We start from the raw sequence: 16,637 nt of genomic DNA, 5'->3' as shown, positions 1-16,637 counted from the left end.
CACAATGCAGGGGTCTCGCAGCTCCTGGTCAGCTACATCAGGGCAGGAAGGGCTGACCTTCCAAGAATTCCCAAATAACTCAGCAGTCGATTCCACAATACCCTGCCGCGTGGTGAAGTCGTTCTCTGTGTCGCCATCAAAGTTACCACACAGGCCTCCGACTTTCCCCCGTAAGTGCGCTGCCAGGCGTACATACACGCGCATACCTGCAAGCAATGTCAAGAATCCTACGGTAAAAGTGGACTTTTTGACTATTGTGTAAGGACTGGGTCCTGGGCATGACTGTAAAAGGTATCCAGTGATCAGGTCAAGGTCAAGCAAGGGACCTGAGGAGAGTGATGCTAGCTCTTAATCATCACACGCGTCCAGGTACATTCTGTCTAGGGTCCCAGCCAGGGGTGACTTGTCGAGGATAGGAATTAAAGGTAACTAATTGCTGTTATCATATACAACATGTGTACCTGCTGATTATGACGGCATAAGAAAACCATAGCCAACAGTAATATTAAAAGGCATGAATGGTTAACATGGGCAGCATAGGAGGGCTTCAGCCCCCCTAAAATGACCCCCTAAATTGTTCTTGAGTCCCCCTAAATAATTTGATATATTTCTTAGATTTTTAATGTTATTATTTTTTTTTTTGACCAATGCAATGTCCAAGAGGTGTTATTGGAAAAGGGTCTATGGACACACAGGCAAAAATAATCATAATATAATTTAAAAAATTGCTTTTCATGTATTTTGTTTTTATTATCCAGGTCCAGTAAAATAATTTTCTATTTTTTTATTGATTTTTTTATTTTTTTTATTTTATTTCTTTTTTTACAAGATTTTTTTTATCTTTTTACAAAACATATCTGACAAATTTCATATAATAGGGCAAAAGCAGGCTAATAAGCAAGCCAATAAGCAGGCTAATACTAGCCTACTACTACTAGTAGTAGTAGTCGTGATAATCAGAAGAAGAATAATGATGATAGTAATAATAATAGGTTAATTAATAATATAATAATGATTATTATATAATTGATGACTGTCCACTGGACAGAATGGTTGCAGTGCTTGAGCAGCGGTTTTGCAGTGTAGATTGTGTGTACTTGTGTACATTTAATGGTGGCCTAAAACAATTTAGTATCTCTACTAAATCTGTCCAAAAGTGGGAAAATTATATCCCGGTTCTTGTTCGTTATTTGTTTTTATTGATTTTTTTATTTATTATTTTTTTATTAATTTTTTTAATGTCTACTACATTCATTCATATCCTGTGCATCTCCAGGGGGCTAAGACCCCCTGTCCTCAGAACTCCTTTAACTCCTGCTTTAACCATTTAAGCTGAGAAGTCGGGGGGGGGGGGGGGGGGGGGGGGGGTACGAAGTGGTAAGGGTCTTGCATCACCCGGTAACAAGGGTTTTAACAGCAAGGAGGGCCTGCGTATATGTGTTTATACTTTTTTGTGTGGGAGTCATACCTCCATCCCACAGCAGAGTGACCCCAAGTCTGGAGGAGAGTGATACAAACATGCCCATCGTTTCCAAAGTCAGACCACTCCCACTGTAGGTCTTGGGTAGAATCACTGGCATTCCATTAACTGTCACCGCTTTTCCTAAATCACACATACAAGAAGGTGTATGTATCATAACAACACAGTCGTATGGACTCGTATAGAAGAGTATCTCCTACCTCTCAGCAGGTGTATGACGGTGTTCCCCAGGCTGAGGGTAACCGACTTTGTGCATGTGACCCCGCTGCTTCCGCAGGGCACATTCTCAGCTGTGACACTGAACAAACCACTGGTTTCCCTCGCCAGCACATACTGGCAGTCGCCCAAGAAAGAAAAGTAGCGGCCATCAAACGTCACATAATGAGGGTCTCCCGTCGCCACGCACATGCCAGCACAGGCCGACTGGCTGCAGTGCCAATGACGCTCCTTACATACACTGCCAGAGTCCATCAAATACAAGCATAGTTGACATAAGGATACATTTACAGTAATGGCTTGGACAGTGTGAGACTACCATGTGTTGCAGTCCTTAATGATGGTATCGTTGCTGTAGTATAGGCGGCCATTATGGTGACACGGGCACTCTGCCGGGAGGACACACTGATCACCCTGGATAACAACAGCACAGCAACACATTCACAAAAAGTGACGGACATGCACAAAATAGGTGATAGAGTATCTCCAAATGAAAATCCTACATCTGATCGGTTCTGTACAAAAAAAGTCATTCAAAATGTATACAACTGGTATTTCAAATACAGCAAGTACAAAGACAATATAAAATATATGACAATATATTGCAATCAATTAAATAAACTATGGCTGCACGGTGGGTAAGTGGTTAGCGCGCAAGCCTCAGAGCTAGGAAACCCGAATTCAATCCCACCCTCGGCCATCTCTGTGTGGAGTTTGCATGTTCTCCCCGTGCATGCGTGGGTTTTCTCCGGGTACTCCGGTTTCCTCCCACATTCCAAAAACATGCTAGGTTAATTGGCGACTCCAAATTGTCCATAGGTATGAATGTGAGTGTGAATGGTTGTTTGTCTATATGTGCCCTGTGATTGGCTGGCCACCAGTCCAGGGTGTACCCTGCCTTACCCATAGAAATCTGGGGTAGGCTCCAGCACCCCCCACAACCCTCGTGAGGATAAGCAGTAGAAAATGAATGAATAATTAAGTTACACTCTTCTGCCCTCTGTGTATATCCTACCAGCCCCGCCTCCACCCACAGAGAGAAAGAGACTGCATGACTGACGACAGGGCATCCGTGCAATTTTCCCATTCCTAAATCTTGGGAAAACAATATTTTACTACCCAATACAGGGTATTTTAGCTTGTTTGATGAGCTTATATTGGTTATACTGACACGATATGGACGTTACCCCTTTGTGACAGCATTTTTAGTTCCTTCTTTGCCTCTGTTCCGGTGTCCATGCCCATATTTTATAATTACTTCCTTTCTTGTTCCCTTCCGTTTTCTCTATCCCGGCTCATTTCACGCACCTGTCTCTAATTTCACACTACCTATTTATAGTTCAGGTGTGTGCTCTTTCTTTTGTGGTTTCATTGTCTTTTGTATGGCTTGTTTAGTAGTTGCTGTTCTGTTGCTGCTAAGCATTAGAAATAAAGAAAATACTTTTCATCTGCACTTTTGGTGTTGCTCTCTGCATCCCGGGGTCGCATCGCAAAGCTCTCAAGCCCGAACGTGACCTATACCGACTAGTCTAACAGGTCTAAGTCCCATTGCAGCCTTGCAAGAGTTGGAAACACCAGGCCCCTTAAACCTGACATGTTCTCCCACCAAGAGTCACTGTATTTTTCCACTTACAAGTAGCACAGTTCCTGAAGGGCACACACAGCCGGACAGGGGCTCTCTGCAGCTGAGGAGACCAGAGCCTTGCTGCTGACTTGGAGGGTCCAGACTGGAGCATGTGAGAAGGCAGGAACGTGGAGAGTAGACGAGAGAGCCAGGACACTTGTTGACCTCCTCACAGCGGCCCTGTGTGCAGTTGAAGCGCCCCTCTTCACACACACTGTCAATGAAGAGGCGAGAGGGGTCAGAATCAATACCGGTCAACAATTTTCACATTTTGAACATGACTTTTGATGATCACCGCTGTTGCGTGGTGGAAGAGAAGCAATGAAATCAACCTATCCTGTAGAAAAACAGCAGGAACATAGAGTGATTTCATCAGAGCTCTTGCACCACCAGATACAATGCAGAAGAATAAGCATGTCAGGCTAGCTAACATATTAGCTAGCTCACGTGACACGCAGCCATTTTGGGGAAGCCATTACCCTAGGATAGTCACATGAAAACCACTGCATAATGTTTCTTTGCTTGTTTTATATGAATTAATTCAATAAAAATATAGCAAGGATAGTTGAATTGTAATAGTCACAGTCGTTACAATTGTTAAATAACTTAGAAATTAGTTTTAATGGCAAAAATAAGCTTTAGGAAATGAGCTAGCTTACCTGACACACGGCTGATAGTCACATGACAACCACTGTATAATGTTTCTTTGCTTGTTTTATATGAATTAATTCAATACATTTTGTAAGTACAGTTGAATTGTAATAGTCAACAGCCATTACAATTGTTAAATGACTTTAAAATTAGTTTTAATGGCAAAGATAAGCTTTAGGAAATGAGCTAGCTTACCTGACACACGGCTGATAGTCAAACGACAACCACTGTATAATGTTTCTTTGCTTGTTTTATATGAATTAATTCAATAAAAATATAGCAAGGATAGTTGAATTGTAATAGTCAACAGTCATCACAGTTGTTAAATGACTTTAAAATGAGTTTGAGGGCAAAGATAAGCTTTAGGAAATGAGCTAGCTAACCTGACACGCGGCCATTTTGGGGCAGCCACACCCCTGGGCTAGTAAAATGGCAGCTACTGTATAATGTTTCTTTGCTTGTTTTATATGAATTAATTCAATAAATATAGTAAGAACAGTTGAATCTTAATAGTCAACCGTCGTTACAATTGTTAAATGACTTTAAAATTAGTTTTAATGGCAAAAATAAACTTTAGAAAATGAGCTAGCTTACCTGATACATGGCCATTTTGGGGAAGCCACACCCCTGGGCTAGTAAAATGGCCACCACTGTATAATGTTTCTTTGCTTGTTTTATATGAATTAATTCAATAAATATAGTAAGAACAGTTGAATCTTAATAGTCAACAGTCATTACAATTGTTAAATGACTTTAAAATGAGTTTTAAGGGCAAAGATAAGCTTTAGGAAATGAGCTAGCTTACCTGACACGTGGCCATTTTGGGGAAGCAATTACCCTGGGCTAGTCACATGACAACCACTGCATAATGTTTCTTTGCTTGTTTTATATGAATTAATTCAATAAAAATATAGCAAGGATAGTTGAATTGTAATAGTCAACAGTTATTACAATTGTTAAATTACTTTACAATTAGTTTTAATGGCAAAGATAAGCTTTAGGAAATGAGCTAGCTTACCTGATACATGGCCATTTTGGGGAAGCCGCACCCCTGGGATAGTCACATGACAACCACTGAATAATGTTTCTTTGCTTGTTTTATATGAATTAATTCAATAAATATAGTAAGAACAGTTGAATTATAATAGTCATTAGAATTGCTAAATGACTTTAAAATGGGTTTTAAGGGCAAAGATAAGCTATAGGACATGAGCTAGCTTACCTGACAAACGGCCATTTTGAGGACGCCATTACCCTGGGATAGTATAATGTAATATAACCATTGTATAATGTTTCTTTGCTTGTTTTATATTAATTAATTCAATACATATAGTAAGAGCAGCTGAATGTAATATTTCACACTCTATAACAATTGTTAAATTACTTTAAAATGAGCTTTAATGACGAAAAATAATCTATTGATAATTAGCTAACTTATATGACAGGCGGCCATTTTGGGTTAGCCATGTACCGTGTTGTCACATGAATCACAACTTGCTTTTTTTGTATGAATTCTTCCAAGAAATACAGTAAGAACAGTTGGATTGTAATATCTGACACCACATAAAAGCATTATAATTGTTAAATGGCTTTAAATTGAGTTTTAGTAGCAAAACACTATTGGAAATGAGCTAGCTTACTTGACACACGGCCATTTTTTAACATACCAGGTGTTGCAGTTGTTCTGAACAACATCTCCAGGTCGGTACGTTTTGTCTGCTTGCACACAAGGACACATGGCGGTGGGAACACATTGGTCTTGGTAGTCCAGTACGAGTCCTGCGGTGCACTGGCAACCTGGGACGCACAGCCCACCACCGCCACCGCCACCGCCGCCGTCATCATCATCACAGCTCCAGCCCTGCTGCAGGTCTGAGCATGTGCGGCCGCATGTTCTTCCGCACTCCTGATGCACCTGACCCCCGGAACATTGAACCCCTGGTAAGACAAGGAGGAAATGGACTGTTTTATATATGAAACTAATTAGGTACACCCAGTTTCTCCAGTTTTGCAATGCTATTTTTATTTTTATCAAGTATACAACTATTTGGAGTTACACCTCATCACATGAACAGCTCACAACTTAATTGAGCCTAATTTGTCTGGAAGTCTTCCAGACCAAAGAGAGGTATTTTATTTCTTTTTTTGTATGTTTTGGTCATGTTATGAGATAAATATTGATTCTGAACTGCTCCAGATGAGGATGTAGTGTTGAGGTTTGGAGTTGTTAATAGGGTTAATTAGGTTTTTTGCTTAATAATAATGGTACTTATAAATTATTTATTTATTTATTTATAACAAATTATAAATTTATAAATAAATATATATAATATATATAATATTATATATATATATATAATAAATTAAATACATATAATTTATATATATATATATATAAAATAAATATAAATAAAATATAATATATATAATATATATATAATAAATGCCCGCGACCCTCATGAAGATAAACGGTCGAAAATGAATGAATTTAGAGCATAGAAAACCATCTAAAAATGGTATTCTTAACATTATTAGAGTCCTCTATACATGAAATAACACCCCTATAGTCACCTTTACACTCAAATTAGCCAAATGTAGTGGTCTTAAGAAGAGAAAATAAGACATAATATCGGCTCATTCCTGCTGCACGGCAAGTTGTTAGCATGCAGGCCTCACATTTAGGAGACCCGAGTTCAATCCCACAATTGGCCATCTCTGTGTGGAGTTTGCATGCGTGGGTTTTCTCCGGGTACTCCGGTTTCCTCCTACCTTCCAAAAACATGCTAGGTTAATTAGCAACTCCAAATTGTCCATAGGTATGAATGTGAGTGTGAATGGTTGTTTGTCTATATGTGCCCTGTGATTGGCTGGGGACCAGTCCAGGGTGTACCCCGCCTCTTGCCCGAAGACAGCTGGGATAGGCTCCAGCACCCCCACGATGATGAATTAATGTTTATTATCGATGGTTTGTATGATTGTGACATGATAATGATGGTATTAAAAGTTACATAGGTAGCCCTACCCACCACTGGTTGCTTTACTTACAGCAGAAGGTTTGGTTGCGCCACTGGACAGAGACGCCCTCCTGGGCACAATGGCGAGCGTAGGCAGTGAGCACGGTGCAGTGACAGGCCTTCTGTGGCACACAGCTGCACACCTCTGACACACAGAGCCGAAAGTACGGTTCCCTCTCGACAACATCATGACATGCCTAAAAAAAAAGGGGAATGAGCGTGAGCGCTTGTCAACGAGACATGAGTATGACAAGTATAACATTGTAAACTAACCTGGAATACCGTACTGTGTATGACGGAACAGACAGTGTCGGCATAGTGTCTCCTCTGGGTGTAAGTAGTGCAGGGGTCTTGAGGGGCTCCTCTAGATAGACTGCAAAGTTCTGTGGTGAATTTTCCAGCAAAGGAGGACACACTGCTTTCCACATCTCCCTCCGGGGTCATGAAGTCATCATGCTGATTCCAGGTCAGTGTTCCACACAGGCCACGCACCTTCAATACAAAATGTAGAGTTTTGATTGTAAAAGGTCTTGAAGTATCTGAGAAGAACCTTCACACTTTTTTACTGGAGTTAGACACAATGCTGTCCATTGGCAGGCTCTTCCCCCCTCCCATTTATGTCACATTTCCGTGACCACTTGTTGCTAGGTAGAATTCACAAGCCACAATTGTTTGTAGAAATGCAATGAATAATGGCAAACGCGCCAGCTGTCATGATCCTGTTTTTTCTGCCTATGTCTGGTCTTTGCTTGAGTCACAGGTCGGCGTACGGAGACTCTGCCTCTCATCCATGCAGGCTTCATCAATACATGAGCAAGACTAGATAGGACTAGAGACTAGAGTTGTCCTATCTAGAAAAGAAGGACACACTGGGGGGGGTCTGGTACCGTGTAGTTCCTTGAGCACCTCCTCTTTTTGCATTCTTCATACGGGATGGAAATAAAGACTAGACTCTAGACTAGACTAGACTAGACTAGACGCTAGTCCTATCTAGTCTTGTTCATGTATTGATGAGCAAGACTAGAGACTCCGCCTCTCATCCAAGCAGGCTTCATCAATACATGAGCAAGACTCGATAGGACTAGAGACTAGACCTGTCCTATGACAGCTCTAGTCTCTAGTCTCTAGTTCTATCTAGTCTTGCTCATGTATTGATGAAGCCTGCTTCATCAATACATGAGCAAGACTCGATAGGACTAGAGACTAGACCTGTCCTATGACAGCTCTAGTCTCTAGTCTCTAGTTCTATCTAGTCTTGCTCATGTATTGATGAAGCCTGCTTGGATAAGAGAACTAGAGACTACAGCTGTCCTATCCTATAGAACTAGAGACTAGAGACTAGAGCTGTCCTAGGACAGGTCTAGTCTCTAGTCCTATCTAGTCTTGCTCATGTATTGATGAAGCCTGCTTGGACGAGAAAGGCCTCTCACCCAAGCAGGCTTCATCAATACATGTATTGATCTAGACTAGATAGGACAGCTCTAGTCTCTAGTCCTATCTAGTCTTGCTCATGCTGTCCTAGGACAGCTCTAGTCTCTAGTCTCTAGTTCTATCTAGTCTTGCTCATGTATTGCTGAAGCCTGCTTGGATGAGAGGCTGAGTCTAGATAGGACAGTCTTTAGTCCTAGGCAGAGACTAGTCGAGGCAGAGACTAGATAGGACAGCTCTAGTCTCTAGTCCTATCTAGTCTTGCTCATTACTGATGTTAGAAGATGTTTTGGCTCTCGTTTGAGCAGATCTCATCAGTTACTGCTCAGGACTAGATAGGACTAGCAACTAGAGCAGTCCTATCTACTTTTTAGAAGTCATTTAATCTCTGATCTGAGCAGGCTTAATCATAGTATGCTCAGGACTAGATTGGACAAGAGACCTGAGCTGTCCTACCTAGTCTTAGAGGACATTTCGCGTCTCATCCAAGCAGGCTTCATTAATGCTCAAGACTAGATAGGACAGCTCTAGACTTGAATTTTAAAGTTCACAAGACCGAAGAAAGATAAGTGATTGCAATGTTTTTGTAGTATTTGGAGGTCACCTTGTTGGTGAAGTGAGGCTGCAGAGTAATTATGACGAGGGGTCCATCAAGGTGCCAGAGAAGCTGAGCTCCAAAAGTCTGGATGAGAAGAAAGGCAGAGGATGCCCTCCGCACTACTAGGTCCCCCGTCACCACGGGTAACAGCTCCCTCTGGCCATTCAGCGTCACAGTCCCTGGGGGGGCGGGACATTAAGGTACAAGGGAAGGACATTGGACTATTTCCTTCAACAGTTGTGTTGCTCTTTTGACCTAAAATGGAAGGGAATATCCTATCAGGGAAAGAAAAAACTCACCAGTGTCTGTGACGGTGACTGTGGTACGAAGTGCGGTGACTGACATCTCTCGTAGACAGCCTGTGGCACCGCCCCCTCTCTCAGATGTGCACTCACCACAGCGCACACTCACCACAAGCTTTCGGTCAACATAGTCCTGATGACACAAAACAGAGAATATGCGTAGGCATTCCCACATATTTGGGGATTACTTTTCTCTACTTTAAATTGTAAATAATACAGTAAATGGTTTAAATATTAAATATTAGTCAATGACATGCTGCAAGAAACATGGCCTTGTGTGGAAAAAGTAAATATAACTGAGATTAATTGAGATCTATCGGTGTGGAAAAAGGTTATAAAGCCATTTATAAAGCTTTGGGACTCCAGCAAACTACAGTGAGAGCCATTGTCCACAAATAGCAAAAACATGAAATAATGGTGAACCTTCCCAGGAGTGGCCAGCCAACCAAAATGACCCCAGAGCGCAGCAATGACTCATCTAAGAGGTCACAAAAGACCCCACAACAACATCCAAAGACCTGCAGGCCTCACTACGACAGACAAAATGCAGCAAAAAACATGGTCCTGCATGAAAAAGTAAATATAACTGAGATTAATTGAAATCTGTGCCCTGTGATTGGCTGGCGACCAGTCCAGGGTGTACCCCACCTCTCGCCCGAAGGCAGCTGGGATAGACTCCAGCACCCCCCGCGACCGTCGTGAGGACAAGCAGTAAAAAATGAATGAATAATTGAGACCTATCAGTGTGAAAAAAGGCTATAAAGCCATTTCTAAAGCTTTGGGACTCCAGCAAACTACAGTGAGAGCCATTGTCCACAAATGGCAAAAACATGGAATAATGGTGAACCTTCCCAGGAGTGGCCGGCCAACCAAAATGACCCCAAGACAGCAGCAATGACTCATTTCAGAGGTCGCAAAAGACCCCACAACAACATCCAAAGACCTGAAGGTCTCACTTGCCTCAGTTAAGGTCAGTGTTCATGACCCCACCATAAGAAAGACACTGGGCAAAAATGGCCTGCATGGCAGAGATCCAAGATGAAAACCATTAAGGCTCATCTCAGTTTTGATAGAAAACATCTTGATGATGATCTTGATGACCTTTGGGAAAATACTCTGTGGTCTGACGAGACAAAACTCTTTTGTAAGGTGTGTGACCCATTACATCAGAAAAAGAAAATCATACCAACAGTAAAATATGGTGGTGGTAGTGTGATGGTCTGGGGCTGTTTTGCTGCTCCAGGACCTGGAAGACTGAAAAAATCCTGAAGGAGAATGTCCGGCCAACTGTTGGAGACCTCAAACTGAAACCAACGTGTAAAAGCAACGGCGCATCATGCCTACAGTAAAATATGGTGGTGGTAGTGTAATGGTCTGGGGCCGTTTTGCTGCTTCAAGACCCAGAAGACATGTAGTCATAAATGGAACCATGAATTCTACTGAAGGAAAATGTCCGACCATCTGTTGGTGACCTCAAACTGAAACCAACTTGGGTTCTGTACCAGGATAATGATCTTTGGGAAAATACTCTGTGGTCTGACCAGAATTTAACATTTTGGAAGTTGTGTCCCATTCTATGTGGTGTAAAAGTAACAGCACATCATACCTACAGTAAAATATAGTGGAGGTAGTGTGATGGTCTGGGGCTGTTTTGCTGCTTCAACACCCAGAAGACATGTAGTCATAAATGGAACCATGAATTCTACTGAAGGAGAATGTCCGACCATCTGTTGGTGACCTCAAACTGAAACCAACTTGGGTTCTGCACCAGGACAGTGACCCAAAACACACCAGCAAGTCCACCTCTGAATAACCGAAGAAAAACCAAATGAAGACTTTGGAGTGACTTAGTCCAAGTCCTGACATGAACCCTATTGAGATGCTGTGGTATGACCTTATAAATCCGCTTCATGCTGGAAAAGCCTTCAATGTGACTGAATGACAACAATTCTGCAAAGATGAGTGGTCCAAAAAGACTCATTGCAAGTTATCACAAAGGCTTGATTGCAGTTGTTGCTGCTAAGGGTGGCCCCAACCAGTTATTAGGTTTCACACAGGGCCATGTAGGTTTGGATTTTTTCAAGTCAGTAGTCATTCTCCCACCTCCACAGTCGTGAAGGGACAGTCTCCTCCTTGCAGGGAGTATCTCTTCTTATCAAAGGTGGTGACATGTAGCGCCCCCATCAGGCTGCACTGAGCTGCGCATTTCTCTCCTGTACATTGCCATTGACCTGCACTGCAAACGCTACAGCAGGAATAAAGAGAAAGTCAAATAGAGGTATAGATATTTAAAGCAAAAATAGACACGCTCCTCACCAGGTGTTGCATCTCTGCTGAATCTTATCTCCTGACTGGTATGTGTGTCTGCGATGGAAACAGGGGCAATCATCTCTTTTGAGACAGTGGCCCTGGTGGAGGAAAAGACCTGGAAGACACTCGCAACCCCCAACACACTCCTCCCGGCACTGGCCCATCGATGCAGCCGGGCTAGGGAGTTGGGGGGATGCACAGCTGGGGGGACAAGAGGACACACAGTCTGAGAAGATCTGGCCCCTGGGACAGACACGAGCTGGGGAGATAGAAAGGGATGAAAAGGGCTCAACAAAATGTGAACATTTAGGCAATCTTTGGTGTTTCTTACAACAGGAAGTCCTCGGTTTACGATGTAAATGTAAGCGTGAATGCTAACACCTAGCTTTAATAGTCCTCAGTGTCTGCTTAAATTTATATAGATGCAAATAGCAAAAAAGGGTGCTGATGCTAATCATAACATACTAACAATAGCATGCTAACTTAATTTTTACTTATAAAAATGGCTGAAAGTGCTACTATGTTTATGTTAGCATGTTAGCAATGCTAACATACTAAAGTTAGCATGCTAACACCTAGAATAATCATGTTTACCTATGAAAATGGATAAAAGTGCTACTATGTTTATGTTAGCATGCTAGCAATGTTAACATGCTAACATTCACATGCTAACTCCTAGCATGATTGTGGTATATCTGTATATGCAGTATGCGTCTACCCGTGAAAACAGCAAAGAATGCTAGCATGCTAATATTAACATGCTAACACCTAGAATAATAATGTTTATCTATGAAAATGGATCATTTTCATGATCCATTTTCTAGCAATGTCTAGCAATTCTAGCATTCATTCTAGCAATGTCTACCTGTGAAAACAGCAAACAATGCTAGCATGCTAACATGCTAACATTAGCATGCTAACACCTAGAATAATAATTTTTGCCTATGAAAATGGACAAAAGTGCTACTATGTTTATGTTAGCATGCTAGCAATGTTAACATGCTAACATTCACATGCCAACTCCTAGCATGATTGTGGTATATCTGTATATGCAGTATGCGTCTACCCGTGAAAACAGCAAAGAATGCTAGCATGCTAATATTAACATGCTAACACCTAGAATAATAATGTTTATCTATGAAAATGGATCAAAGTGTGATTATGTTTACGTTAGCATGCTAACATGTTAACTCCTAGCATGATTGTGGTATATGTTTATATACAGTATGTGTCTACCCTTGAAAACAGCAAAGAATGCTAGCACGATAACATGCTAACATTAGCATGCTAACACCTAGAATAATAATGTTTGCCTATGAAAATGGACAAAAGTGCTACTACGTTTATGTTACCATGCTAGCAATGTTAACATGCTAACATTCGCATGCTAACTCCGAGCATGATTGTGGTATATGTTTATATACAGTATGTGTCTACCCTTGAAAACAGCAAAGAATGCTAGAATGATAACATGCTAACATTAGCATGCTAACACCTAGAATAATAATGTTTACCTATGAAAATGGATAAAAGTGCTACTATGTTTATGTTAGCATGCTAGCAATGCTAACATGCTAACTCCTAGCATGATTGTGGTATATGTTTATATACAGTATGTGTCTACCCGTGAAAACAGCAAAGAATGCCATTGACATGCTAACACGTAGAATAATAATGTTTACTTATGAAAATGGATAAAAGTGCTATGGAAATGTTAGTATGCGAGCAATGCTAACATGCTAACATTCGCATGCCAACTCCTGGCATGATTATGGTATGTTTATATACAGCATGTGTCTACCCATTAAAACAGCAAAGAATGCTAACATGCTAACATGCTTGAGACTTGTTTGTAAACCAAAGACCTCCTGTAAAGCTAACCCAGTACAGCCTGAAAACAATTACCACATAGGGTGTCTCTCCTCCACAGTACGATGACGTGCTGCTGGGCACACTCTCGAGCGTAGCTTGCCAGTGTGTCACACACGGCTGCCTCCCGCTTCTTGGGTGGCAGGCTACAGAAAAGATACAGGCATGTATCGATGTACGCTGCTGGGTCCAGCTGGAAAAACACAACACAAACACGTGAGTTCTTCAAAGTTAGCGTCATTTGCGGCCAATGGCTGTTTTTATTGGTCTGTGGCACATTTTAAAAATATCATTTATCAAGAAAACTAAAAAAAAAATTAATAAAATGAAAAATCAGCAATTATTTTCGCAAGCATAAATGAAAATATAAAAAACACTGAATTTTTACAAGAATAAATTAGTATAATAAATTAATAAATTAGTATTAGTATTATCAGGAAAATACATTATTTTGTAAGTTGTACTATTATGACAAACAACAAAAAAAATTTGAAAATTATGTTGCGGTAAAAATTATAATGGTATGAGAATAAAGCAAACATATTATAGGAATAAAGTCATAATAGAAAGTCATAAAGAAAATGGACAAGAAGAAAGATAAAATATTTTGAAATAGAAAACAAAACAACAGCAGAAATGAAAAAAGCTGTAATTTTAAATAATAATTTTACATAACATTATGAGGACAAATAATGTTATTTTAGTAGCATGCAGTTGAAATAGCGTTAATAACGTTTTTAAGTCATAATATTAGAAGAAATAAACATAACAAAGTTTTAATAGATTAGAATATTATTAAAATTAAGTAAGATATTATGGGAATAAAGTTTCAAACTAACAAGAAGTAAATAAAACTGTAATATTATCTATTAGGAAATAAAAAACACGCTAAAAATCAGCAGTTTTCACAAGAGTCATTTTAGTAGCATAAAGTTGGAATATTAAAGAAAAACACATGATTTTTAAAGTTGTAATATGATGGGAAACAACAAATGAAGTTGTAATTTTTTGGGAAATTAGGTTGCGGAAAAAATTATTATGCTACAAGAATAAAGTCGAAATATTCTGGTAATAAAGTCATAATTAGAAGAAGAAAACTAACAAAATCAAACGTGAAATAGCTGGCAGCAGAAATATTAAAACTATATAAAAGTCATAATATTATGAGGGGAAAAAATAAAATAAAAAATACATAAAATATACAAAAATATTTTAAAAATATATAAACATTTTTAAGGTAATAATATTGTATTATATTGCAAGAAAATGTTATTGTAAATAACATAAGATAATATTATGAGAAAAGGTTTGGACACCCGTGATATACAGTAGATGATCTTTAACCAGCATGTTTCGTGTTTTTTTTAATTTTTTTAATTTATAAGCCGTGCCATGAGACTATGAGTGTATCATTGTTTCCGCTTACACGTGGGTGGCATTGTGTGAAGGGGATTTCCAGCAGCCGATGACACATGGACTCAGCCTGCCTGCGTAGGGACGTATCCCCCGAGATGTCACAACTGTGTCCCAGCTCAGCAGCATCACTGCAACCCTAAGAAAAGTACAACAAGCCATTGGAGAAATGCAACCATACTACAATAATACGACATAGACATGTGCACGGAAGTACTTCATTCTGCTGGTCGGGAACTTTCCATGAATTCCCAAAACTGGCAGCATACTGGGACACAGTGCCACGTATGGTGGTGAAATCATCTATGATATAGAAAATAAACAAGTTACACCTGTGTGTATACAGTATATGCCAGTGAACGCCAGTGAATCATAATAGAATTATAACAATATATGCAGTATATGCATGAATTATAACAGTATATGCCAGTGAACGCCAGTGAATTATAATATCTTAACTGAACAACAATTGAAAAACATATATTTTTGCCATTAAAAGTGATTTTAAAGCCATTTAGAAATTATAATATTTTTACAGGATGGCGAATGCAATAACAATTGAACTGCTCTTATGAAAGGAAACATTTTGGAGTGATTGTCATGTGACGATCCCATAAAATGGCATCCCCAAAATGGCCACCGGTCAGGTAAGCTGGCTATTCTCTAAAAACGTATATTTTTGCCATTAAAAGTGATTTTAAAACCATTTAAAAATTATAATATTTTAACAGGATGGCGAATGCAATAACAATTGAACTGCTCTTATGAAAGGAAACATTTTGGAGTGATTGTCATGTGACGATCCCATGAAATGGCATCCCCAAAATGGCCGCCGGTCAGATAAGCTAGCTATTCTCTAAAAACATATATTTTTGCCATTAAAAGTGATTTTAAAGCCATTTAAAAATTATAATATTTTAACAGAATGGCGAATGCAATAACAATTGAACTGCTCTTATGAAAAGAAACATTTTGGAGTGATTGTCATGTGACGATCCCATGAAATGGCATCCCCAAAATGGCCGCCGGTCAGGTAAGCTAGCTATTCTCTAAAAACGGATATTTTTGCCATTAAAAGTGATTTTAAAGCCATTTAAAAATTATAATATTTTAACAGGATGGCGAATGCCGCCGGTCAGGTAAGCTAGCTATTTTCTATGGTGGTGAAATCATCTATGATATAGAAAATGAACAAATTACGCCTGTGCTTATAAAGTATAGTCATGAATAGTGTGTCCATCCTTCACCGGTTGGGTCGTTGTTGTAGCTCCCACAAAGCCCCCTAGTGGTTGCCAGGTGTTCTGCAGTAACCGTCAGATGGATGGTGTTGGCCAGGTCGAACTTCACCCTCACCCCAAGGCCACTCTCCACAAAGACGAAATCTCCGAGCCAGTGAACGCTCACTCCTACAAGTGGGAATCAAATATGCAGTCAACTACTTTGTAATGCACATCACTGCCACCTACAGGACTGGAGTATATTGTAAATGACCATTTTTATCAATTTAACCCATAAAAAACAGCACTTTAAATGTCCTGAAATGTGTCCCAAACTACTTTGTGCTTGATTTTAGGTAATTAAGCCATATATGTGGTTTAAAGGAAGCATTTTTAAATGTTTGTGTAATTATCCCATGAAATGGCTTCCCCAAAATGGCCGTGTCAGGTAAGCTAGCTATTTTCCTGAAGTTTCTACTTTTGCCATTAAAGTTGATTTCAAAGACATTTAAACA

The 16,637-nt window shown here is 39.9% G+C and overlaps 1 protein-coding gene across 1 annotated transcript in view; it reads right to left on the bottom strand.

Moving 5' to 3' along the window:
- sspo (SCO-spondin) overlaps nucleotides 1-16,637 on the bottom strand; it is a 113,181-nt gene that overhangs the window by 90,426 nt on the left and 6,118 nt on the right. The window contains exons 8-23 of the mRNA XM_058060352.1: nucleotides 16,153-16,311; nucleotides 15,123-15,208; nucleotides 14,919-15,044; nucleotides 13,529-13,685; nucleotides 11,630-11,882; nucleotides 11,417-11,558; nucleotides 9,311-9,446; nucleotides 9,018-9,190; nucleotides 7,259-7,477; nucleotides 7,017-7,182; nucleotides 5,639-5,909; nucleotides 3,330-3,534; nucleotides 2,016-2,110; nucleotides 1,681-1,937; nucleotides 1,469-1,603; nucleotides 4-206 (exon numbers count right to left, since the gene is read on the bottom strand). Of these exons, the coding sequence (XP_057916335.1) occupies nucleotides 4-206; nucleotides 1,469-1,603; nucleotides 1,681-1,937; nucleotides 2,016-2,110; nucleotides 3,330-3,534; nucleotides 5,639-5,909; nucleotides 7,017-7,182; nucleotides 7,259-7,477; nucleotides 9,018-9,190; nucleotides 9,311-9,446; nucleotides 11,417-11,558; nucleotides 11,630-11,882; nucleotides 13,529-13,685; nucleotides 14,919-15,044; nucleotides 15,123-15,208; nucleotides 16,153-16,311 (2,783 nt within the window). The remainder of the gene's footprint in view (nucleotides 1-3; nucleotides 207-1,468; nucleotides 1,604-1,680; nucleotides 1,938-2,015; nucleotides 2,111-3,329; nucleotides 3,535-5,638; nucleotides 5,910-7,016; nucleotides 7,183-7,258; nucleotides 7,478-9,017; nucleotides 9,191-9,310; nucleotides 9,447-11,416; nucleotides 11,559-11,629; nucleotides 11,883-13,528; nucleotides 13,686-14,918; nucleotides 15,045-15,122; nucleotides 15,209-16,152; nucleotides 16,312-16,637) is intronic.

The sequence above is a fragment of the Doryrhamphus excisus genome, chromosome 21, assembly GCF_030265055.1.
Source record: "Doryrhamphus excisus isolate RoL2022-K1 chromosome 21, RoL_Dexc_1.0, whole genome shotgun sequence".
Lineage (NCBI taxonomy): Eukaryota > Metazoa > Chordata > Actinopteri > Syngnathiformes > Syngnathidae > Doryrhamphus > Doryrhamphus excisus.
This window is presented reverse-complemented; position numbering and strand designations above follow the sequence as displayed.